Here is a 27788-nt window from a genome sequence, read left to right on the forward strand (position 1 = left end):
CTTTGTCTGTAAACAGCCGAAGCACAAGGTCCCATGATGTCTTACCTAAGGTCTGTACCTTCTCAGGGTCAAGTCTCTCATATTGTAACAGCTCCGTTGAGATAAGTGGAGAGAACTGATCTTTGTTGTCCTCATGACTTCTCTCACAAACAGGTGCCAGGGAAAAGCCAGAGCTGGCAACAGACTTTCCCAGGCAGGGGGAAAGGGAGGCAAGGACCCCTCCCACATTTTTCTAAGGCAGCTCATTGGGGGTCCCCACTCGGCTCCACCTGGCTTAGGTTGTATCTCCTGTGAGATATCTTACCCGTCTTTGGCTGCAAACCATCTTTTAGGGACCAGACAGAGAGACATAAGGTGTAAACACAAGGATGAAACAGAGTCCCAGTAAGACACAATCTCACAGACTCTTCTTTCCTTAAGGAAAGACATGGGGGGACAGTTGGCTAGGCTGTTGTGTGACTACATTTGGTGAAACATCTTTTCACGTGTTTTGTCCTTTTTCTAACTGGATTGATTATTTTTTTTTTTATTTTTTACTGTTGAGTTTCGAGAGTCCTGTATACAAGAGTCCTCATATATTCTAGATACTATGAGTGTTTTGTTAGATGTGTAATTTGCAAATAGTTACTTCCAGATTGTAGCTTGTATTTTTATCCCTTTACAGATAATAAAGCAAGGTCTTTCACTGAGCAAAAGTTTTTAAATTTCTATGAGGTCTAATTTATCAATTTTTTCCTTTGGTAGCCCATGCTTTTGGTATCAGGTCTAAAAACTCTGCCTAGCTCTAGAACCCAAAGATTTTTCTCCTGTTTATTTTTTTAATATCTAAAAGTTGTGTAGTTTTATATCTTATATTAAGTAATAATCCACTTTCAGTTCATTTTCATATAAAGTGTGAAACTTGGGTCAAAGTTCTTTGTTTCTTGGTTTTTGCCTGTGGATGTACAATTGCTCCAGCATCATTTTCTGAATAGCTTACCTTTCTTCCATTAAATTGCTTTTACACCTTTGTCAAAATCAGGCATATTTGTGTGGGTCTATTTCTGCATTCTTTTGTCTAATCCACTGATCTACGTATCTATCTGATCTATATATCTATCCCTCCACCAATATCACAACATCTATATTACTGTAGTTAATAATTAGCCTTTAAATCATGTATAATTATTCCTCCCACTTTATTCTTTTTCAGAATTGTTTTAGCAATTCTCGTTCCTTTGCTTTTTCATATAAATTTTAGAATCTCACCTATGTCTATAACAAATCTTGCTGTGATATTGATAAGGTTGCATTAAATCTGCATCTGCTTCAAGAGAACTGTCATCATTACTATGTTGAGTCTTCTAATCTACAAACATGTCTCTCCATTTTTTGAGATTTTCTTTGATTTCTCTCAATGAGGATTTTGTAGTTTTCAGTATATAAATTCTGTGCATGTTTTGTTAAGTATTTCATTTATGAAATTGTATTTTTAATTTTGATGTCACATGTTCATTGCTAATATATAGAAATGCTATTGATTTTTGTATATTTATCTTGTTTCTTGAAACCTTGACAAACTCACTTATTTAGTTTTAGTATTTTTGTAGACTTTTTCAGATTTTATATTTATACAATCATGTTATCTGCAAATAGGTACATTTTTTCCTTTCTAATCTTTGTGCCTTTTTTGTTTTCCTTGACTTTATTGCACTGTCTAGAACTGCTAGCACTATGTTGAATAAGTAAAGCCATCTGAATCTAGAGTTTTCTCTGTGGAAACGCATTTATTTAGCTATATATCTTTAATAGATGGCTATTTATGTTATGTATTTCTTCTTGAATGGGTTTTAATAGTTTACACATTTTAAAGTATTTGTAAATTTTATCGATGCAATCATATTTATTGGAATAAAGTTATTGATATTATTCCATATAATCCATTTAACGTCTGTATAATCTGTAATGATCACTCCTTATTCATTTCTGATATTTGTATTTTCTTGATCATTCTGGCTATAAGTTTAATGTTTTCAGTTTTACTGATTTTTGTTGCTATTTTATGATTTCCGCTCTTTATTTCTTTCTTTATGCTTTGTGTCCTCTCCCCTCCCCGCCCCCATGTTTGTTAAGGCAGAATCTTAAATTATTCAATTGAGAAAATTATTATTTTATTTTATTTTTTTGATTTAATAAAGTTATATTTTTCAAAACGTACAGTTAGTGGGACCTGTTCTTCATGCATCTTCACCAGCAGCTGGGGCATCCCCACCCTTGGTGTTTCTGGTGTAAATTACTTGAGCTCGGTTCTTTGAAACTAATTTAATAAGTCCTTTACTGAGGAGCTCCTGAAGGGCTGCCCTGGCCAAAGAACCACGGATCTACAGTCTTTCAGAGACAATAGCTGGTGTTATAAGCTTATAGTTGGGAACTTCCTTACAGAGTTTGTCATATGTCGCTTTGTCAAACAAGACTAGGTTATTGACCTTGTCCCGAACTTTGCCTTTGGACCACTTCTTCTTTTTGTTCTTGCCTCCAGATTTGTTCACTGGGTCTTTGCCTTTCTTGGCCGACTTTCCAGCATCTTTCTTCTTCTTGTCGTCTTTGGGCGGCATGGCAAAGAGCGGACAGCAGAGGCTACGACTGCAGCTTCGCTAGATGTTGGACAAAAAGAGAAAATTATTATTTTAATATAAACATTGAGAGTGTGACTTTCCCTCTAAGCACTGTTATAGCTGTCTTGCTAAAGCTGCTTTAGGAGCATCCCATGAATTTTGGTAAGTTCTCATTTCATTTTTTTAAATTCAATATATTTTCTAATTGTCCTGTGATTTCTTTGGTATATGGTCAATTAAAAATATGTTGTTTAATTTCCATATTTGAGGGATATTCGGACATATTTTCATTGATTTTAGATTTCATTGTCATTTAATCCTTGTAAATCTGTTGAGATTTGCATTATGGTCCAGGATATGGTTTATCTGTGTGAATGTTCTGTGTGCACTTGGGGGGGGGCTGTATTCTACTACTGCAGGTGGAGTGTTCCATAAATTTAAATTATGTCAAATTGGGTGATAGTGTTTCTAAATCCTTGCTGATGTTTTCATCTACTTGTTCTACAAATTACCAAAAGAAAAATATTGAAGTTTGACACTATAATTTTAGATTTGTCTCTCTCTCTGTCCTTTTGGTTGTATCAGTTTTACTTAATGTATTTTGAAGCTCTGTTACTATATATATACATTTTAAGGGTTGAATGTCCGCTTAATTAATGAATCCTATGCCATTATACAATGTCCTTCTTTATCTTTATAGAGAGTATAGAAGGGGATCTTGCTGTTTTATCTAATGCTGACATTCTCTGCCTTTTAATTGGGGTGTTTAGATCATTTACGTTAACGAATTATTGGTACGTTTGAATTTAAATCTGCCATGTTATTTTTTTTTTCTATTTATCCCCACTTTTTTGGTGTTTCCTTTCTTTCCTACCTTTTTTTGGGAATAAATGCATATATTTTTAATGGTTCCATTTCATCTCCACTATTGACTTATGGTTGTATCTCTTTTATATTTAATTGTGTGGTTGCTCTTGGATTTAATACACACAACACACATACAGACACACATACACACACACCCCTTATCACATCCTATCTTCCAATAATATTATAGCACTTTACATGTAGCATAAGAACCTCATAATTGTACACTTCTATAACCTCTCCACTCTGGTCTCAAATTAAGATATCTACAAGCTGCTCATCTGGTTGTCAGGGGTCTCTTACAAGCTCATATAGGTGCTGGAAGAATTCAGTGGTTTGTATCTGCAAAACTCTGGCCTCCTTTTTCTTACTGGCTCTTGGTGAAGGGATGCCTTCAGCTCCTAGAGGTCATTCTCATGTCCTTTCCACCTGGTCCCTTTCATCTTCAAAACCAGCAGGAGAATTTCCTTCTCTTCAGATCTCTCTCATACTTACATCTCTAACTTCTTATCGGACTTCTAGACCTAGATTTAAATATCTCATGTGATCAGATAAGGCCCAAACAGGATCCTTTCCCTTTTCTCACTTAAGATAACATAATCACAGGAATGATATCTCATCATATTCACAGGTTCCATCCACACGCAAAGAAAGGGTCACTGGGCGTCATTTTATACTTCTGCCTATCACCCAAGGCATGGACACTCATATAAGCTAAAACATAATTTTTTAAATGAGAAGGGTAAGAGATTTTCAATCTGTAATCTCTCCAATATTTAAAATGGATTTCATGTACCCTTCCTCCTTTGATTCTAAGCTGCAAAACGGCCATTTTAGGGAGCATTTTCTCAATCCTTTGAGATTTGCTTCCCCTCAATTGTCATCAGTTTGGCTCAAATAAAGTCTAATAAGCTTTCTCTTAAGCTGGATGTTTTTCATTGACAAAGGGATACAAAAAATAATCCACTTGGCGAGGAAAGAAAGTATCAGAACTTCTTTGCACCTATTATTATATCTTCCTTTGAAAATGATTGTATATGTCTGTAGGTTCTGTAAAAGACATGATATATTAGAATACTGCCACATGCACACATATATTTAGTATGTCAACAAAATATACACAGAGGCATTTCATTTTATTTTGTTTTGCCAATCCCTTCTACTTAATTTAGAGAATACTGCCCCAGTGCATGTCTAAAAGCTTGAGTCCAGGTCCAAGAGGCCAGTGAATGCCTGTACCTCTTAATAAAGACCTGCAACTCAGTCCTTCATTTCCTATTTCAAGAATGTATCTTTCATTTGGATGACTGACAAAGGAAATATCCACACTGTTTAGGACAATATCCCCTCTACCTAACAGAACAAGCCATCACAACACAGCAGTCCTACGTCCATGTGAGGGATATAAAGACTGTGAAAGGGTTATTTTCTCATGAGCTCCCTCCTATGTATTCTATTTGGAACCTGTGTCTCATCCTTCTACTACCTTAACTCAGTCTATTTATCTCTTGCCTAGATTGCTACTCTGGCCTTTGAAATAGTCTCTGAGCTTTCGCTTAAAACACCATCCAAGCAGTGGTGGGCTGGAGTTCACTCATATCATAACCTAGAGACTAAATATTCTGGAACAGTTGGAGGCTTGAAATCAGAAATAGTATTTACATGATGAAAATTGGCAAGAACTACAAATCAAGATTTTCAATACTCTGTAATATTCCTATTCTCAGAAATAAAGTAAAAATATAGAAAGAATAGTCACATCAACTCTTAGATGATACAAGCAAGATTTATAAATAGCTAAATAAATATGACAGGGAAGTCTCTATGTTTAAATTTATAATGGTTATTTTTCACATTTATTTTTGGTTAATATTTTCCTTTCCTCTTTCCTCATCAATTTTCATATTTCTACAATTAACATTAATTTTTTTTGCAAAACTTTCATAAAAATTTAGTGTAAGGAAACTGTCCTGGGAAGTGCAGGAATAGAAATCTCACAAACCAAAGATCATCTCTCTCTTGTTAAAATAGTTTCTTTGAATTAATTGAAAGTCAATCATTCCTTTTCTAAATTAAGGAATATATTTCTACTATGTCCTATCAATTTTACAAAGACTAGAATTAGGTCCTAATTGTGAACACTGAAAATTAATAAAAAACAAAATTACAAGACGATATTCCAACATCAAAATTATCACTTTTCTTATAAGTTTCCTTTTAAAATAGGGAGTTCTCCAAGTGCATTTATCTATTAATTCTTTCATTCATCCATCCATCAAAAGTGAATTGAGCTCTACTGGGACGTTTACTCCCATCTCTCAGGACTCATCTAGCTACAGACAATTCCTGGCTACGTCTGGTCTGTGTAGGCTGAGAAAACTAAAACGAAAGCATCGAACTAAGTGCCAATTGAAGGTTTCCCTCTTTCTCTTTAACGTAAAGCATTTCTGAATAATGGTAATTATGCTAGATGATCTCTCAAAGTTTCATTTACAATATTATTAAATGTTAGTTTAGTCATTGGAAATGCCTGCTGTACATACCATGTTTCCCCAAAAATAAGACCTAGCCAGACAATCAGCTCTAATGTGTCTTTTGGAGCAAAAATTAATAGAAAACCTGGTATTATATTTATTATATTATATTATACTATATTACATTATATTATATTATATTTATTATATTATAAAGACCCAGTCTTATAGTAAAATAAGACCAGGTCTTCTATTAATTTTTGCTCCAAAAGACGCATTAGAGCTGATTGTCTGGCTAGGTCTTATTTTTGGGGAAACAGCATATTTCACGAAAGGTTTCATCTAGTGAGTTTAATGATACTTGCTGTGTAATGGATAGTTCTCTGGTCTATTTACACACCCACACTGGTGTTCTTCCCTGTCTTTTCATGGCTCGATAGGGGATTTCTTTGGAGTGTACCATAGTTTATTCACTGAAGGACATCTTGGTTGCTTCCAAGTTTAAGCAATTATGAATAAAGCTGCTATAAACATCCAGGTGCAGGTTTTTGTGTGGACTTAAGTTTTTACCTCCTTTGGGTAAATACCTAGGAGTGTGATTCCTGGATTGTATGGTAAGAGTATGTTTAGTTTTGTAAGACATCTTCAAACTGTCTTCCAAAGTGGCTGCACCATTTTGCATTCTCACTAACAATGAATCCGGGTTCCCATTGCTTCACATCCTCACCAACATTGGTGTTATCAGAGTTCCGGATTTTGGCCATTCTAATAGGTGTGCAGATCTCGTTGTCTTAATCAACACACTTTAGATGGTAGATAGATAGATAGATAGATAGATAGATAGATAGATAGATGCTTTACTAGGGAATCTTAGAAAAAAACCTTTGGAATGGAGAAGTGCTCCATGTTCTTGAACAAGGAGACTCATTTATCTAAAATGTGTGACCTTTCCCTTATTATGTTAATAATTTCCTATAAACCAAGTCAAAATAATCAAGATTTCAAAAATTAAAATTATTTGTGAGGTCATTCTGGTATACTGTTATGATGATGTTAAGAAAAGTTTTAGAAAATGGCAGAGATTTATAAATTTCCACTAATTAAATATTGTTTGACTGACAGAATAGACAAATGAATGAAATAGAATAGAAAGCCTAGAATCATATCCAAATACATAGGAGAATTAGTACTTGATCACTGGGACCATTTGAATTAGTAGGGAGAGGCTAACTTACTCGTAAGTGCTGGCCCAGCTCTTTCGTCATGGACCACACGTGGACTCCAGCTCTTTTAGTTCACACTGAAATGCTCACCTTTGTTTCCAAGGCATTCTTCCAATTCAGCCAGAACTTTGTGTGGAGCCCAAATCATCACCCAGACCTTCACACTATAGCCCCAACAAGAACTCTGTTGTTCTTGCCCACAAAGTAGGACTGGGACTAGGGTGAGGCAGTGGAACACTTAGGGTACAAATCTAAGAACTGCTTATGGGAACCAGCTGAAGCCATTGGATTCAAATAGTGTTGCAAGAAGAGAATCATCTCCTTTCTCTGCTCTCAGATGGTCTCCTGAGATCTATGTCCTCTGGAGTCACCTGTGTCCAGCTATGAAAATTCTATGTCATCTTTCCCCAGAGCAGTGGAGGACTGTTTTCCTTAGAGTCCCACAACTAAGGTTGACCATTCAGGTCATGAATTAGACATAATAACGAAAATCTCCAATGTGACTTGTGTCTCCACCTCAATTTTAGCAAAGGCTGCCATACTTTTCAAGATTCAACAGGATTCACTGAATCTAAAGGACATAAGTCTCTCAGGTAGGGTTCATTCAAATCCATCCAAGTATCAGTGTCCAAGTATAAAAGTTAGTTTCCATTTCCTAAGACAATTAGGGATCAACATGGGAACCGAGCATTACTCTCGTAAAGATCATCTTGTTTGGAATGTATGTAGAGAAGGAATAATTTTCAAATTATTCAAATCAGACTTGACTTCTGTTAGCTCTCTCCTATTAGTATGATTGGCCACAATTCATAGAGACCCTAAAGTTTTTATATGTAATCACAAATATGTTACCTAGTGATTAATAATATACATATACAACTTTAGTTACAAATGAGGTAGTAGCTGAGCAAATCATGACATTATAAGCCACAAACAATAAACCACCCAATAATCAATATTAGGATTTAAAACATTTTGTGTAGACACAGACAATAGTTTAGTGGTTACCACAGGGTAAGGTTGGGGGGAAGGTGGTAGAAGAGGGTAAACGGGGTCAAATATACAATGACAGAAGGAGAATTGACTCTAGGTGGTGAACACACAATGTGATAGTGTGGGGACAAAGCCCCAAAAAACAGTTTCCAGGCTCTTGGCCTCACATAGAAAGGTGCTGGTTCGGGTAGTAAATGGCCATCAACTGTGATCAGACGGCCAGCAGCTGTGGCTAGTTGGCCGTCAGCTGTAACCCGTAAGCCATTGGCCACTAATATAACGGCTGTGGCTACGCTAGCAGAGAGTGGGGGCTAGCAAGAAGATGGTGGCTGGCAAGCACGGACTGCTGTTAGGACGGCGGGTTGCAGATTATGTAGATCCTGCTTCCTGTGTCTCCAGCCCAGCCGCCAGTGAGAACATATTGGTTTGACTCCCGTATCTATGGCTCTGTGGGTGTTCGTTTTTGGCCTTACCGTGTCCTGCATTCTTATGTGGGGAGCGGGAGCAGAGACCCCGCCGGACGCCCCGCACGACAAATGGCGCAGCGAGCAGGGTCCCCCGCGTGACAGATAGATAGATGATGTATTACAGAATTGTAAACTTGAAACCCATGTAATTTTACTAACCATTGTCACCCCAATAAATTTTAATTTAAAAAAATACATTCTGTGAAAACTGCAGAATTTTGAAACCTTAGAAACTATGTAAAAACAAGTCAGCTTGAGAGATCTAAACACTTTTAAAATAACATTTTAATTTTAAAGATAAATAAAATTAATTTTTTTAAAATGTAGCTATCATTATGACCTTTTTCAGATCATTTATTTTAAAATATTACATAAGCCATATTGCAGCATTCTGGCAACTTATATGCTTATGAGTGTTCCTCTTCATAAAGTGCAATTTATTATAATCTATGGCTTTCCATGATGAGGTAAATTAGATGAAACATTAGCTATTTTGTGCATATTTTCAGACATCAAACAGAAACGCTTTGTTTTCCTGTCTGCCCGCCACCTACACACACACACACACACACACACACACGCACGCACACACACACACACACACATTCTTGTTTTTTATACATGACATAATGCATCGTATCTCCCAGAGATCCCTCCCAACACCCTCTCCTGGATAATTTTCCACTTAATGTGTTTCAAGTGTAATAACAATTTGGTACCACTTCCTTTATATGGTGTTTGTAAAGCTAACATATGGGGAAAATAAAACTTAAAAAACATTTACAGTATAATTGAAAATTACCCTAATAAGAATAGAGAAGAAGCCATATTATATAGTTGGAAGAACACTGGAGTAGAAATATTAGGATGGGATTTTGGTACTAGTTTTAGCATTATTTGACCTGAGCCACTTCTGGCAAGCAATACAGCTATAAACTAAAAGGATGTTTAAAAAAGAAATATATACAAACAAGATGGAAGTAAAAGGGTATAACAAAAAAATCAATATAAAAATTGAGTATTTTAAATTTTTTTTAATGCTAACCCAAGAAAAGATGTCTTGGAGAATAGTTCTCAACTCCTCCACTCAGCCAGTGATGATGCAGGCACGGATGGCATACTGTTAGCTGATGAGAGAGAGACAGAGCTGCTGGAGAAGTCCTATTTTGCCTTTATCCTTTGTGTTATGCATCCTAAACAGACTCTGCAATCTTAACAAAAAAAGGCTGGGAAAATTCAATCCAAAGTATACCCACTGAAAAAAGACACTTTTTAGTCGCTTTAAATCAACCCAAGCCCTGTAAATTACATGCAAGAGTACTGAAAGAATTTGACAGGACAACTCATTACCTTGGACAGTAAATCTTTGAGTCAAGTTGATTTGGTTGAGGTACTATCGGTAGATACAAGTTTCGCAAGGATGAGAAGCTTGTTAATATCGTTTCCTGATACATCCACTGCTTTGAGCACAGTCCCTACCATGCATGAATGGCTTGACAAATGTCCCTGACAAAATTCCAAAATCTATTCTTTTTCAAGTTTGCGAACACACAGGAAAGGAAGGTGTGCTCACAAGGAGGCAGCATCAATTCAGGACCACCTAAGCCCCGGTCACACAGCTTCCCCACTACAGAGAAGAGGGAGGCCACATCAAGGCATTGGACTCAATTTCACAGGAATAATCCCAGGAAACCAGACGCAGATGAAGAACTAAATAGCTCGCAATTAAATGAATTTGTAGCTAGTGGAATGAGAACACGATGCTGTTTAATGGATCACTATCAACCTGGATGGAGATAGCTCTCTCTGCCTTATCAACATTTTTTTTTTCACTAAAAATCTTTTATCAAATTTGCCCACAACTCAGAAACTGAGACTACAGCCCAAGGTTTTTTTAAAGAGTCCCAAATTAGTAAAATAAAATTTTAAATTAGTAAAAGTAAATTAATAAAATGAGGTATATATAACTATGCAAATTCCAGTTTCAACGCAAAAGACTTCTGAGTTTTTATTTTCCAACTCCATGAATCAAGAACACAATTGCCATAAAACAAATTTATTCTTGCTGTATATTTGTTAAAATTGCCAACTTGTTGTGCATACCTTCCACTTACCTTGAAATCCTCATAATTTATGTACTGTAGTCTCTTGTAGATATGACAGCCAGTGGAACTCTGAAAAACTAAGGTGACAAGACCCACGTTTATAACATTTTCACACTGGCTTTTGAATACCTAGAATAATAGCTGTTCGCTATTATGCCCCCCAAATCAAATCATACCAAATTTAAAATACAGTCTAAGGGCCGGCCCGGTGGCTCAGGCGGTTAGAGCTCCATGCTCCTAACTGAAGGTTGCCAGTTCGATTCCCACGTGGGCCAGTGGGCTCTCAACCACAATGTTGCCAGTTCAATTCCTCGAGTCCCGCAAGGGATGGTGGGCAGCACCCCCTGCAACTAAGATTGAACACGGCACCTTGAGCTGAGCTGCTGCTGAGCTCCCAAATGGCTGTTGGTTGGCGCGCGGGCTCTCAACCACAAGGTTGCCAGTTCGACTCCCGCAAGGGATGGTGGGCTGTGCCCCCTGCAACTAGCAATGGCAACTGGACCTGGAGCTGAGCTGCACCCTCCACAACTAAGGTTGAAAGGACAACAATTTGACTTGGAAAAAAAGTCCTGGAAGTACACACTCTTCCCCAGTAAAGTCCTGTTCCCCTTCCCCAATAAAATCTTTTAAAAAAAGTTAAAATACAGTCTAATTCATTTGGCACAACCCGTAAGATAGATATTATTATCCCTGTCTTAAAGGGACTCATCCAGGCAGATAACAAATGATACCTTTTAGTAATTCTACACTTTTCTTACTTAGCTATTTATTGAGTATTCCTTTTTGCCCCATTCCAGAACTACTGAACCACAACAGAGACAGTGGGACCCAAGGATATTTACAGCATCTCAGGTAATTATAATAAAAATGGCGCACAATGAAGCTTTGGGAACTACTTTAGATCATCTAAAGATTTCTTTCAAGCAGACTTTTGATAGTTACTTGAGAGCAGATTTTGAGGCTATACTTTCTGCTGATAGGCAGAATTATATAAGCAGTAGAAAGCTCTGGTTGAATTAGAGCGCTTACTCCCAAGTGTGACCTCTTGTAAGTCCCCTAACCCTGTTGAGCCTCAATTTTCCCATACCTAAGTGGTCACTGTTGTAAACTCTTAGCATCACGCTGGGCACGTGATATGCACTCAGTAAACATTATCTACTAATTTTGAAGGTGAAGCCCGAGAATACACTATATCGTCATAATATACTACATTAAATATAAAAGTTTTTATTATACTTATATCTCACACGCGGTTAAAATTTCAAATTTTAGAAAGGTGTTAAACAGGATGTTTGAGTAATTAACAAAAGTTTATCTCTAATATCTCTGATTCTTCTGGCATCAAGATTTGTAATATTTAAGCCAAAACTGTCAGCATGTAGGGCAAGTAGTACTTGAAAAATTGCTTTTATTTAACCGAAAAGCAATGTTTTCAACTATTACTTTAGTGTCTTTTCAGTTAAAAAGAAATAAATTAAGTCCTTTTTGCAGTGAATTACCCTATATGTAAAACTTCAATGAAAAATATCTTGACAAGAAAATTTCTTTGACTCATTATTAAGCTGGGCTTAAATACCTGAGTCACAAAGCACAGAAGTAATTAGATTAAAACTGATTTGAGCTTCTTTATAAATAATAAACAGATTCCAGAATAAAAGCCTCATTACAGAATTTAGAAAACTTGAGACTACATGTTAATCATGTTACCACTCATACTTGTGGTTCCCTTACAGTGCTCTTGCAAAAAGAAATCCAACTGGGTTACGAGCATAAAAACATACCGTGCGCACCCAGGGATAAAGAACCGCATATACCATTTGGTATATTTTCATTCATTTCTCCGACCATTAATAAAGACAACCAATTATATTGGGAATGATTTTTCTGACATCAATCAGGAAAATACATCTTTATAAGGCATTTTAGATTTCAAAAGGACACATGGTTCACCTGAAACTAATAAATTAAAAAAAAAAAAAGGACACATGGTATAAGAAAGGCGTTCCTGTGAGGGAGGGGGACTACTTTGTTTACTGGTTTATATGTAATTTGTGTTGATATGTCGAATATGTTGGGAAACCATCTGGCTCTGGACTTCATTTGTACTGTTAGAATACATTTCACTTAGGAATTGGGTGGTCTTTATTCATTATTTGATTTTTGGAATTAGTTTACCAATTTAAAATACCATTATTTATTAAAATAATAGTCCCTAATTAAACTTGCCTGTTTGCTTTACCCACTTTGCATTATTTTCACTTTATTACTAAACTGATTACAAAACCTTATACTACAAAAGCCAAATGTTTATGAATAGTCAATGCTAGCTAAACTTCCGCTAATACTCCCAGGGATAGCCCTGAACATCAGAACGTGTATCAAATTATTCTGGGTGATGGTGCTACATGACCTTTGAAGAAAACTATCTCAACAGTTCTCTCCTGAACAATTCTTGTTTCTGTGAGTGAATTTTCTTCCAGAAAATGTTTTATTTGTGAACCAAAATCTACCATGTCTAATTATTTTAAAAATTAAAAAATACAAATGAAATCGACCTCTAAGTTCTGAAAGAATCCATTCTGGATTAGCCATCGTCTATTCTTGAGCGTGTATTAAGCCAAGGGTCAGCAAGCTATGGCCTACAGGCCAAGTCCAGCCTGCCACCTGTTATTATAAATGTTTCATTGGAACACAGTCATGACCATTCATTTATGTATAATCTATGACTGTTTTCATGCTACAAGAGTTGAGTAGCTGTAGCAGAGACCACAAGGTCTTTAGAGCTTAAAATATATACTATCTGCATCTATATCAAAAAAGCTTGCCAACATCTAAACACTTATTAAAAAGAAAGAAAAAACTATTTGAATTTTGTTTTAATTACAAGTCTGTAAATATTTTTTTTTCCATTTTTTTCTCATCATAAAGGTATACACTTTGGCCTACACGAGTTGATGAGATTTTTTGTGGACTAGCCTGGGTATCTACACATTACATATATTGTTTGTACGGATTCTTTAATAAAATGTGTCACCAACCAATGGTACAAAGGAGTTTTAGAAAACTGCCTATCTGTAAACGAGGGACCTTATCTACTAATTAATGCTAGGAATTCTACAATTCTTAAAATTGAGAGCTAAGATGGCTTTTAAGATTATATGCAATCGATTTTTTCAAATAATATATAACTTTGTTAGTATTTTTCTTTTTCTCAACCAACCGCATTTTTACTCACACTTCTAAGGTGTAAGGAGCAACCCCCAGGGCAGTGTGGGAAACGGGCATGGCTCAAAGAACTGTAGAAGACAAGACTTACTTTCCTGTGATGCTCTTAAAATCAGGGGAAAAAACACATAGATCCTGCACTACGGATGGTAGTTGTATGCTTGATTTACATAATAAACAAATTTCTTTTTGAGTAGCTTTCCATAAATATTCCAAAAATATCAGAAATTGTTTTCTAAAACTTCTCAAAATAATTAGATTTTTACACTATTTAATAGAAAAATAAAACAAAGGTACCAAACCTATGTAGGCAAAAAAATGTAAAAATGTTTTAATTTACATATTACAATGAATCAGTCAAAATTGCACAATTACACATTCATAAAAATTCCACACATCATCCTCAGAATAATCAGTTTCTGTACAAAGATTTACAGGTGTTCAATGTATGTAATTCTTCCTCAGTGTGCTACTGAGTTTAGAGGTTCTGCTCGAATATTCCCCAAATCAAGTGCAGAATCTGTTTCTTCATCAATTTCCCCAATGACTGCACTGCAATTAGGGAAAAGAAAAACAATGAGTTAAAACAATCTAATTTCTGACAAAACTGAAGATAAAGTCAACAGAACTACTTAAGGTGAAAACAAACTCTTCAGGAAGTAGTGAATTGCACATTTAAGTCACAAAACTCAAGATGAAATAATTTGAAGGAAACATTATTACAGGAACCAATATAAAGGACAGATTTCAGGGGTGGCCGGTTGGCGCAGTTGGTTAGAGTGCGGTGCTCTTAACAACAAGGTTGCTGGTTCAATCCCTACATGGGCCACTATGAGCTGTGCCCTCCACAACTAGTTTCAAACAGCTGCTTGACTTGGAGCTGCTGGGTCCTGGAAAAATACACTTAAATAAATAAAAGTTTAAAAAAAAAGAGATTTCATATAGTGTGATTGGATCATGGGTCTGTAAAGGAAGGAGACACAAATGGGATAGATATGGAACAAAACCCCCCAAACTTCCAACCCTATGATTTCAACTCCAGGGACTGAATTAGGGAAGTTGTGAGAGACTGAAAGGAAATCACAAAATCACTACTAAATAAGCAAATAAAAGTGTGTGTTATTTAAGTAACTTTAATGAACTAAATCCATCAATGACATGTAATTTCTATTTCCTTATCATGATTTCTCAAATTTATTCAATTTAAATTCAAGACCAAATGTAGTTTTTTATATACAAAGATAATAACAGCAATTGGTACTGAAGTATCTAACAAATGATTTTTCATGCGACTGGCTAGAGTTAAAGCCAGTAAATTTTTCCTTGATTTAAAACAAACCTAACACTAATTTCATTAAACCATACTAAGTGACCAAGGCCATGTCTCTCTAGCTAAACATAGTCACTGTTACATTCAGACCACGGGACCTGAATGAAACATTAGTCCACAAAAAACTGGTTGTTTAAATTTGTCTTTAATGACAGTAAATTCTATACATGAATACTTTTAATACCAAATTTGCCAAATTTTGCTTTAAACTATATAAAGATGTCAGATCTCTAATTATAGAAAGTACCAAACTCTGGGAGAACATAATAAATTTTCTCAATATAAAACAAACTGAAGATCTTAAGGCACCCTTAAAATTTAGTATCATTTGAAATCCTTAGGGAAGATAGTGAAGTGCTGGTAAATGCTTTGTTTTGTTTTGTTTTTTTTAAAATTTGTAAGAGTTTATTTGAGCCAAACTGACGACAATTGCTGGGAAGCAAAATCTCAACGGATGGAGAAAATGCTCTGGTAAATGTTTAAAAATGAGCTCTCCAAAGAAAAATGGGGAGCCTGGTTTGCAGTGTTTACTGACATCCACAGTGCAAATTCTCCCACTATGGCCGATTTCAAGCTACCAACAAGATATCAATCAACCAGCTTGCAAAATTCCTGAATATATAACAATCTGTTTTCGTAAGCTGGCTTCAGCAAACTACTGAGTCTATAGCAAAGATTTAAATTTTTAAAAATTAAAGTTAAAAGATATGTTTTGTTTTTTTGTTTGCTTGTTTAAATTAAAGTAGGAGAAATCTTCTTAATATCAGTTATTATGCAGAGCCCCAATATAAACAATCAGTGTTGCTTCGGTCAGGGGACCTAGGCCCCACCTGCTCTGCCTTCCTCTGGTTCTTTATAGCTCACTTTATAACTTCACACCTAAAAGTCATCTGTAGAGAATATTTTATAAACCCCCTCATTTTGATTAAAGATGAAATTTATCCATCTAAAGATGATTTCCTAAGATAAACAATTCAAATGAATAGTATTCTTATAGATATCTTCTATATCCTACCTGTGCCCCAAAATATGAGATGTTAATGTGTCTTTTGCTGCCTTCCAGACATGTTTTAATTCTATACAGTACTCACAAGAAAATTGATTCAACAATCTTCTAGCTGCTTTAATTGCACTCTCGAATACAGTAGCTACTAGCCACATGTGACTATCAAAATTAGTTACCGTTAATAAAATTTTAAATTCAGTTCTTCAGTCACACCAGCCACTTTTCAAGTATTCCGTGGCTATACACGCCCCATACCTACCAGAGCTGATAATGCAGATGTAGCGTGTTTCCACCACCCCAAAAAGCTCTATTAAAAAGCTTCGCTCTACACTGTTGTAGACATTTCTTAAATTACTACCACTAAAATACGTATTTCTCAAACTACCGTATCAGTGTGCCACAAGTTAACTGAGGCCACAGCATAAACATGGGATACGTTAAGTGTGCCAATTATACTAAAAAAAAATGAGGCAGAATGGGTGAAAAAATGGCGGCGTGAGGTGAGCCGCTGTAGCGCTCCCCTGGAATTTACAACGAATCGGACAACAATAACACCACAAAGGACTCCCTGCACAGCAGACAGGCAAGACGAAGAGGCCGACTACTGAATTCACCTCCAGGTGGGTGAATCGCGCGAGCGTGGGAGGAGGGAGAGGAGAAGTGCGGAGACGGAGCCGCGCGGGCGCAGAACGCAGACCTAGCTCAGTGCTCGGAGCCCGCTGCTCCCGGATCTTCCGCAGCTGCGGGAGAGGGAAGGACTCGGACTGCTAGGGCTCCGCTCACGGCCCGCAGGGCTGAGGGGGCAGCATACAAAACCGCTGAACCCAACGCTCGCTCACGGCAGACCTCGGAGCAAAGACTGAGGGAAGAGGGCTGAAATCGGTAGTTTAAGCCCTCACTGCCGAGCGGAGAACGGAAGCCTTAGGCACGGAGACTAGCCACCCCCTCCCTACCCTCCCAGAGCTCGCCCCGCCCCCACCTGGCCGGTGCTAGAAGCGATAAAGTAGCAGTGTTGGATCAAAGGACAGAATATTTGCTGCTCTGAGAACTGTGGACCACAGACACAGATTCGCAGCTCAACTAGTTCCGGCAAAGGGGAGGGAGCTGTGGAAGCAGGACTGGCTGTGGTGGTGGTCGCCACCATTGCTCTGGGCCACCACTCACAACTCACCCCGCCCCTGGCCCCACCTATCTGGGCAGATCCCTGCAGGAGTAAACAGAACTGCTGAAACATACGGGCTCTGAATCTGGTGCAGGAAGTGCTTTGGAACTTCAAAAGCTCTTCGCATACCTATCAACCTGTTGCAGAAGACACTCCTGTAGATGTCTAGGAAGAGAAATAGTAAGTCAGTGATTGCCATGAATAACCAAGGCAACAAGATAGCTCGGAAAGAAAGTGAAAAGTCTCCAGAAAAGGAACTTAGAGATTTGGAAATATGTGATTTAAATGACAGAGAATTCAAGATTGCAATTCTGAAAAAACTGAACGAGATGCAAGAAACACAGAAAGGCAGTTTAATGAACTCAGAAACACAATCAAAGAACACGATGAGCATTTTACAAAAGAGATTGAAATTTTGAAAAAGAACCAAATAGAATCTCTGGAGATTAAGAACTCAATAGAAGAAATTAACAATAAAATATCCAGCTTAGGTAGTAGAGTTGACCAGATGGAGGAAAGAATCAGTGACATCGAAGATAGGAACCTGGAATTTACACAGATGGAAGAAGAAAGAGACTTGAGACTTAAAAGAAATGAAAGAACTCTACAAGAACTTTCTGACTCCATCAGAAAGAGCAATATAAGAATAATGGGCATACCAGAAGGAGAAGAAAGCGGGAAGGGAACAGAGAATATATTCAAACAAATCGTCGATGAGACTTCCCAAACTTGTGGAAAGAACTGGATCCTCGAATCCAAGAAGCAAATAGAACACCTAATTACCTCAATCCCAACAGGCCTTCACCAAGGCACATTGTATTGAAGCTGTCTAAAATCAATGACAAAGAAAGAATCCTCAAGGCAGCCAGGGAAAAGAAGACAGTAACTTACAAAGGAAAGCCCATTAGATTATCATCAGATTTTTCAGCAGAAACTCTACAAGCTAGGAGGGAATGGAACCAAGTATTCAAACTATTGAAAGAGAGAAATTATGAGCCAAGAATAATATATCCAGCAAAGATCTCCTTTAGATATGAAGGAGGAATAAAGACCTTTCCAGACATCCGGAAGCTGAGGGAATTTTCTACTACACGACCTGTACTACAAGAAATACTAAAGGAGGCTATTAGACCATCATCAACAGGGACAACTTGTGGCAACCAAGACATAAAAAGGGGGAGCGTAAAAGCCTGAACTGGAATATGGGAATAGATAAAGTAAGGGTACTGAAGAAACTGGAATACAATAAATATCAAACTTTCTTTTACATAAACTTAAGGGTAACCACTCAAAAATCATCCAGAACTAAAATATATACTGTAATAAAAGAAGAAACAGAGGGAAACATCATAGAATACCACCACACAGAAATAATAGACAACAACAAAAAGGCAAAGAAACAATGGAACACAGCCTTACCAGAAAACTAAAGATAGAATGACAGGAAATCCTCACATATCAATAATCACCCTAAATGTAAATGGACTGAACTCACCAATAAAGAGACACAGAGTAGCAGATTGGATCAAAAAACTAAACCCAACTATATGATGTCTACAAGAGACACATCTCAGCTACGAGGACAAGCATAGACTCAAAGTGAAAGGGTGGAAATTGACACTCCAAGCAAATGGTACCCAGAGAAAATCAGGTGTAGCCATAATGATTTCCGATGAAACAGACTTCAGGGTGAAAAAGATAACAAGAGACAAAGATGGACATTTCATAATGGTAAAGGGGACTATACAACAAGAAGACATAACAGTCATCAACATTTATGCCCCCAATCAGGGAGCACCAAAATATACCAAGCAACTACTAACAGAACTAAAGGGAGAAATTGACCAAAACACAATTATACTAGGGGACTTAAATACATCATTGACAGCTATGGATAGATCATCCAATCAGAAGATAAATAACGAAACTGCAGCCCTAAATGACACATTAGATGAAATGGACATAATTGACATATATAGAGCACTTCATCCTAAAACATCAAACTATACTTTCTTTTCTAGTGTACATGGAACATTCTCGAGGATAGACCATATATTGGGACACAAAATCAGCCTCGGCAAATTTAAGAAGATTGAAATCATACCAAGCATATTCTCTGATCACAAAGCTTTGAAATTGGATATCAACTGCAAAAAGAAAGCAGGAAAAAACACAAATTCATGGAGATTAAACAACATACATTTCAAGTACGACTGGGTCAAAGAAGAAATTAGAGGAGAGCTCAAAAGATACATAGAAACAAATGACAATGAAAATACATCCTACCAAAATTTTTGGGATGCCACGAAGGCAGTTTTAAGAGGGAAATTTATATCATTACAGGCCTATCTCAAGAAACAAAAAAAAATCCCAAATAAATAACCTCATGTTACACCTTAAAGAACTAGAAAAAAAAGAACAAGCGAAACCCAAGGTAAGCAGAAGAAAGGAAATCACAAAAATCAGAGCAAAACTAAATGAAATAGAGACAAAAAGACAATAGAAAAAATTAATGTGACAAAGAGCTGGTTCTTTGAAAAGATTAACAAAATTGACAAACCCTTGGCTAGACTCACTAAGATAAAAAGAGAGAAGACACTAATTAACAAAATCGAAATGAAAAAGGGGAAGTTATCACGGACACCACAGAAATACAAAGGATTATCCAAGAATACTATGAAGGACTATATGCCACCAAATTTAATAACTTAGAAGAAATGGACAAGTTCTTAGAAACATATAGCCTTCCAAGGCTGAATCATGAAGAACTGGAAAATCTAAACAGGCCGATCACCAGTAATGAAACTGAATCAGTCATCAAAAACCTTCCCAAAATCTAAAGTCCTGGACCAGATGGCTTCACCAGTGAATTCTACCAAACCTTCAAACAGGATCTAATACCAATCCTGCTCAAACTCTTCCAAAAAATTGAAGAAGAGTCAGTACTCCCTAACTCATTTTATGAGGCCAACATTACCCTGATACCAAAATCCGGTAAGGACAACACAAAAAAAGAAAACTACAGACCAATATCTCTGATGAATACAGATGCTAAAATCCTAAAAAAATTCTAGCAAATTGAATACAACAATGCATTAAAAAGATTATTCACCACGACCAAGTGGGGTTCATCCCCGGGACACAAGGATGGTTCAACATTCGCAAATCCATCAATGTGATACATCACATAAACAAAATAAAGGATTCTATTCTATCAATTGATGCAGAAATAGCATTTGATAAGATACAACATCCATTTATGATTAAAACACTTACTAAAATTGGTATAGAAGGAAAATACCTCAACATAATAAAGGACATAATACGACAAGCCCTCAGCTAATCTCATAATTAATGGTGAAAAGCTGAAGCCCTTTGCTCTACGTTCAGGAAAACGACAGGGCTGTCCCCTATCACCTCTGCTTTTCAACATAGTGTTGGAAGTCCTACCAGAGCTATCAGGCAAGAGAAAGAAATAAAAGGCATCCAAATTGGGAATGAAGAAGTTAAATTGTCACTCTTTGCAGATGACATGATGCTATATATAGAAAACCCTAAAGACTCCACCAAAAAGCTATTAGAAACAATCAATGAATACAGTAAAGTTGCTGGCTACAAAATCAACGTACAAAAGTCCATTGCTTTCCTATATACCAACAATGAAATCTCAGAAAAAGAGATAGAAAAAACAATTCCTTTTGCAATTGCAGCAAAAAGAATAAAATACATAGGAATAAACTTAACCAAGGATGTGAAGGATTTATATGCTGAAAACTATAAGACATTTTTGAAAGAAATTGAAGAAGACACAAAGAAATGGAAAGACATTCCGTGCTCATGGATTGGAAGAATCAACATAGTTAAAATGGCCATATTACCCAAAGCCATATACAGATTTAATGCAATCCCCATCAAAATCCCAATGGCATTTTTTAAAGAAATAGAACAAAAAATCATCAGATTTGTTTGGAACCACAAAAGACCCCGAATAGCCAAAGCAATATTAAAAAAAAAGAACAATACTGGAGGTATCACACTCCCTGATTTTTGCCTGTACTACAGGGCTACAATAATCAAAACAGCTTGGTATTGGCGGAAAAACAGACACATAGACCAATGGAATAAAATTGAGACCCCAGAAATAAAACCACATAAATATGGACAGATAATTTTTGACAAAGAAGCTAAAAACATACAATGGAGGAAAGACAGCCTCTTCAATAAATGGTGCTGGCAGAATTGGATAGCTACGTGCAAAAGAATGAAACTGGACTGTTATCTGTCACCATGTACCAAAATTAATTCAAAATGGATCAAAGACTTAAGCATAATAACTGACACAATAAACTGCATTGAAGAAAACTAAACTTATGGACCTTGGGTTCAAAGAGCATTTTATGAATTTGACTCCAAAGGCAATGGAAGTAAAAACTAAAATAAACAAATGGGATTATATGAAATTGAAAAGCTTCTGCACAGCCAAAGAAACTATTGACAAAATAATGAGGCAACCAACTGAATGGGAGAAGATTTTCGCAAACAGTGCCTCTGATAAGGGGCTAATATCCAAAATATACAAGGAACTCATGAAACTCAACAACAAAAAAACAAACAACCAAATTGAAAAACGGACAGAGGACCTGAAGAGACATTTCTCCAAAGAGGATATACAAATGGCAAATAGACATATGAAAAAATGCTCAACATCGCTAATCATCAGAGAAATGCAAATGAAAACCACAATGAGATATCACCTACCCCAGTCAGAATGGCTTTCATCAACAAGACAAATAGTAACAAGTGTTGGAGAGGCTGTGGAGAAAAAGGAACTCTCATATACTGTTGGTGGGAAGGCAGACTAGTGCAGCCGCTATGGAAGGCAGTGTGGAAGTTCCTCAAGAAATTACGAATAGAATTGCCATATGACCCAGCAATTGCTCTCCTGGGTATCTACCCAAAAAATCTGAAAGCATTTCTCTATAGAGACACGTGTACTCCAATGTTCATTGCAGCTTTGTTTACGGTGGTCAAGACATGGAAACAACCAAAATGTCCTTCGATAGATGAATGGATAAAGAAGTTGTGGTATATATACACAATGGAATACTATTCGGCGTTAAGGAAAGATGATATAGGAGCATTTGTGACAACATGGATGGATCTTGAGAGTATAATGCTAAGTGAAATAAGTCAGACAGAAAAAGTAGAGAACCCTATGATTTCACTGATATGTGGTATATAAACCAAAAACAACAAAAGAATAAGACAAACAAATGAGAAACAAAAACTCATAGACACAGACAATAGTTTAGTGGTTACCAGAGGGTAAGGGGGTGGGGAGGTGGGTGATGAGGGTAAAGGGGATCAAATATATGGTGATGGAAGGAGAACTGACTCTGGGTGGTGAACACACAATGGGATTTATAGACGATGTAATACAGAATTGTACACCTGAAATCTATGTAAATTTACTAACAATTGTCACTCCAATAAATTTAATTAATTTTAAAAAAAATGAAAAAAAATGAAAGAAAAATATAAATAATGGATAAGTACTTATTTATAAATTCAGCTATATTATAGAGCATGAATCATTTAAAATTGTTCATACAAGAGATTTCCAAGAAATTTTCAAACCCTTGAGTATATTTACAGTCCTCTGAAATTTGGGGTATTTTGGAAGAACATTCTAAAAAGCTTCTCTAATGAAGCATTTGGCGTGAGGCAAGGCCCTTTCTGGACCCTACCCAGGCCACTTCACTATTAGAAATATGGGCACATCTCAGTAGATGGAAACCTCTTCTCCATATAGCAAGGCAGTACATCTACATTACTTAAAAAAGACGTATTTACTTACACATTGTCACCTCTTACGATGTATAACCCGAGTACCACTTGTTCTACTCCCTGTGAAGAGCTGAACACGCGTTCATGGCTTTCATCCAAAATCAAATTAATGGTCTGGTCAAAACCTTTCAGTGTTCCCTGTGGGGAGAAAAAAATTCAAGAGAAAAGACAAATATTCGGGTTTACCTGAATGTAAAAACGCAACCACACAATTTTAGTTGCTCGGTACTCCAACAGAAGTACCTATTTTAAATATAAGTCCACTGTAAAACAGAATACCTCTTTAGAACCAACAGTATTCATGGGCACAAAACTCATCTCTTGGTTTTTTTAGGGGTAAAAAATTGCATCACACATCTGACTAGTGCAGAGTTGTTGAGAGTTACAAAGATCTACGTACCAGTGTATTTCCAAAAAAGTAGCATAAAAGCCCATGTAGTCCAGTCCAAGAGCTAACATTCTAAAGACACAAACTAAAACAAGGGAATTTAAGGAGAAACTACACACAAACACACACACACACACACACAGAACCTACATACCAGCTACAGCAATGACAGTGTCACTTCATATTACATACTAGGACTCGGCCCTGTGCTAAACACACCACATGCATTATCTCAACTAACCTCGACCCTTTGAGGTAGATGTAATCATTCCCACTTCAGAGAAGAAAAATTGAGGCATAGAGAGGTTAAGTCATCTCTTAAGGTTTCCTAGGTAGACAGTAGCAGAGCTAGGGTCTGAGCTACGAAGGACATGTTCAAAGCCAGACCACTCAACTCCTATAATATACTAACTTCTATGAAAAAGCAAATATAGTTACCATTTTTCAGAGATTCAAATCAGTCCCATAAATACCAAGGGTGTCAAAAAAATTTATACACGACTTGTATTCATCTTTTCTTATCCGTATATATCGAGCATTACAATTTTAATACAGTTTTTTTTCCTTTCTTAAAATGTGTATACATTTGTTGGGCACCCTCTGTACATACAAACTTCAACTGGTATTAACAGCTAACACTTAAGGAGTACTTTCTGTTTGCCGGAAAGTGGTCCATGGGCCTCTCATGTATTTACTTATTTAATTCACTCAATAATGCAATAAGGTAGATACAAACACGACTAATAATTAGAACCAGAACTTGAAGTCAAATTTAGATAAAGTTTGATGGAAGAATTCCGATTTTAAATAAAGGAAGACATGGGCTTACCACAATACAGTAACTCAAATGCTATTCAAGTTTCTGAAGAAACATCAACTTATATTGGTTTTGCTTGGTTAAATCCCTCAAGCTCACCATTAAACTGTTTCATGTTTTGAAAATCCAGATATATAAAATCAGAATGAAATAAAGAGAAAATGATAACCTAGAATTTGGAAGAGAAACAAAATATGGAATACTTACTACACTAAACTAGTTAGCAAACAGTTATCAGACCCATATATCGGCTCTGGCTTCATTTTACAAATAATTATTCTATCAAGTGAACCATGTATCGGAGAAATACAGAACTACTGAGTCAAAATGCTTTTAAAATAGCTTTCCTTCTGTAACATCAAAATAATTTTCCAATTTAATATCTATCCTGTTAACAAAAACAGAAAAACTTAAATGTGAGGTTTTCACAAAATCCACTATTTGCAAATATTTGTTAATAGCAATAGTCTTTTTCAAAGTGTTAATATAAGATTAATATATTTCAAACTGTCATTATTGCACAAAATATAATGTGAGATGCTTAAAAGAAAACATGATTATTCTCTTAAAAAGGAAGCAAGGCAACTGGCCTTAGCTTTGGAGTCAAATTCAATTTAAGTCCCAGTTTGGTTCTGCCACATGGGACTTCGGGAAACCCATTCATTTTTCCTGAGCTTGATTCCTAACCTAGAACACGGGTAAAATCTTCCTGAGAGTTGTATGGAAGATTAAGTGACATAATACATGTCATGCCTGGTACATAATATAACTTGATCAATGGCAAAGTTTAACACTTTAACTGGTAATAGTCACTTAATGACCCCTGAGAAAGATCACAAGGATTAAACAGAAAACAAATAAAAACAGAAGTGAAGAATGGGAAAATGAAAGATTACATTATATGAATTCGATACAGTTAGAAAACAGAGAAAGCTTAGCAACCTTAAGTCTTTTTTGAAAGCAAACAGCCATATGAATTATGAATGAAGACATAATTAAGCAGCCAAAAATCATGGGATAAATTCCTCAGATTAAGGAACAGGTCAAGAAGAGAATCCAAGATTTTTCTGGAATTAACGGGGATACTGTGATGAAAGAACAAATGAGATGAAATAAATTTAGGGTCAATCAACATAATTTGTCCTACAAAAGACAGAGGTCATACAACCTAAGAATAGTCAAAGAATATTCATACCATACAAGCCTTAATTGTTCATTATTCTATATATGTAATATCTCAATCACCAAGAAAGTTTCTAAGAGGCATATACAAAATTTCAAAAGAATTATGATTCATGTAGTAAATATCAGAGCACTAAATGGGGAAGGAAATTAAAAACTGGAAGAGGAAGATAAATATAAAATACAGGCAGGTCTCTTCAGACTAGACTAGCCACTCTCTGAGGGCAGCATCTATCCCTCTTACTCATCCCAGCTCCTAGAAGCCTTGCATGTAACTTTCACTCAGGGATCGGCAGCTACTTATCAAAGAGATAGAGTTGAATCTGAAAACTGCAATGCAGGTAGACTGTGGTGCCTAGGCATCAGAGATTCGAGTTTTGCATAAAAATTGACAACCGATAAGCCTCCCAGAAAGCAGAGAATGAATATGCAAATACTTACCACAATCATTCTCCCGTCAGAAGTAATAACAGCAACAGTTCCTGACAACTGATTCAAGGAAAGCATTTCTCAGGGAATGCAAACTGAAAACTTAGAACCTGGTAAGGAAGTGATTTGAATTACTAGGGAAAAGGTGACAGAATGAAGATACAACTATTCAACACAGCCAGTACATTCACAATATAAAAACTTAGTGTCTAACTTCTTCAATTCCTTGTGATAATTACACAAAAAAGAAAAAACCAGAAAAGGAAAATTCTTCTCTGCATATGACCAATGCAGCCTGTCTCGAAACAGCAGGGACATCCGGTACTTTTTCACTGGGGAACATTGCAGCTCTAACTTGGAGTAAGACATCCCCCGCTTTCTTAGACCTGTTTCTTTATCTCTAACACGAAAACGGATTAGTGCTGAATTAATGTTGAAGGAGTTCAAGGGCGTTAAGACACTGTCTTCCAGGGCTTGGCGTCTGGAATTCAAAAGAAAGCTATAACCAGGGTCGTCAGGTAGCACCGCACTTTGCATCATTAAAAGTCTTAGTGTTTCACTTTTGTCCCAAATTTGTATGTGAGCACAATGCAGCGTTTCCGTCCCGAGACTTTAAAATGGAACCCAGGAGAGAGGACTTCTAAGACTTCACAGAGGCTTTTTATTTATTTGCCCCTTGGGACGCTCCATTGCAACAGCATTATTTTCATTCCATCCACAAAGGTAAAACTAAAATGGCAAAGGGACAGAATTTCAACCTGACCATCCTTCCTTCCTGCTATCCTCGAACAACGAGCAAAGCCTAAGAACAAAACACGTACACAGATTTACAAGAGCATCGTCGCCGCTAGGACGACTGTTCCTTTGGGTCCCAAACTTGACCGCCCAGGCCCCAGGGAAGCAGTAATGATGAACCAGTCGCGGGTTTCTACGGAGACGGGGGAAAGTTCAGAATAACCCCATTTTTCAAACGTTAAAATTAAAAGGCGCCTCGGGCCCGTAGGAGCCGCGGCGGGTCCCAGCCCCGGGCGCGGGACCCCTCGGTCCGGCTCCGTAACCCCCGCACCAGGGCCAGGCAGTGGCCGCGAGTCCCAACCGCCCGGCGATCCCGACCCGGGTCTCTGCAGCGCCGGCCTCGGCAGTGCGGACCTGCGCCTCGCCACGCTCCGGCTGGCGCCAGCAGCGGCCACCAAAGGATACGGTTGATGTAATTCTCCAGAGCCGACGTCATGGCGCGAGGGCGGCCACTGCGGGAAACACCGCACCTCAGGCGAGTAGCGGAGACGAACCCACAGCGGTCCGGGCCGACGGGCTGCAGCAAGTATCGCGAGATTTAGGGCACCGCAGCCTCGCGAGTCCTACCGGAAGTAACCTGCTGACCAACCGTGCCCGTGAGGCCAAGCGGTGACAGTTTAGTGCGCGTGCGCAGTGCGTTTCCGCTGATTTCCGGCCGGTGAGCTGGGAAGCCGAGAGAGGCGAAGGCGAGCGGGAGGCGGAAGAAAGGAAGAGCCTTCCTGAAGGTGGGGTAGGAGGGAGAACATGGGAGAGCGAGCTTCCCAGCGGGGTGAACGGCGATGGGGAGAAGTTACTAAGGGAAAATGTTGCGGAGAAGCAGGGAACGCGGAATGAGGTGCCTTCATCACGTGAAGTAGAGATGAGTGCTGTGCCCGTAGGAGATG

The 27788-nt window shown here is 37.3% G+C and overlaps 1 protein-coding gene and 1 pseudogene across 2 annotated transcripts; both read right to left on the reverse strand.

Moving 5' to 3' along the window:
• Positions 1-2216: 2216 nt before the first annotated feature.
• On the reverse strand, positions 2217-2594 carry LOC308492906 (small ribosomal subunit protein eS25-like; annotated as a pseudogene). The gene has a single exon. The product of its transcript is annotated as a small ribosomal subunit protein eS25-like (transcript).
• A 9334-nt stretch (positions 2595-11928) lies between these two features.
• LOC308492907 (U6 snRNA-associated Sm-like protein LSm8) lies at positions 11929-27457 on the reverse strand. The gene is made up of 4 exons (XM_081038388.1): positions 27310-27457; positions 26122-26162; positions 23304-23431; positions 11929-14500 (listed from the first exon to the last, which is right to left on the reverse strand). Exons 1-4 carry the CDS (start codon positions 27338-27340, stop codon positions 14410-14412), a joined length of 291 nt encoding a protein of 96 aa, XP_080894514.1. The 5' UTR covers positions 27341-27457; the 3' UTR covers positions 11929-14409.
• Positions 27458-27788: the final 331 nt, after the last annotated feature.

Source organism: Rhinolophus hipposideros (genome assembly GCF_964194185.1).
Source record: "Rhinolophus hipposideros genome assembly, chromosome: 25".
Lineage (NCBI taxonomy): Eukaryota > Metazoa > Chordata > Mammalia > Chiroptera > Rhinolophidae > Rhinolophus > Rhinolophus hipposideros.

Bases quoted from the DNA above. Each gene is read 5' to 3' on its own strand.
- LOC308492907 (XM_081038388.1), bottom strand. From the start codon at position 27,340: ATGACGTCGGCTCTGGAGAATTACATCAACC. The intron at 26,163-27,309 runs GTATCCTTTGGT...ATCAGTTGTCAG, and splicing joins TCTGGAGAATTACATCAACC to GAACTGTTGCTGTTATTACT. The intron at 23,432-26,121 runs GTAAGTATTTGC...TTCTCCCCACAG, and splicing joins CTGACGGGAGAATGATTGTG to GGAACACTGAAAGGTTTTGA.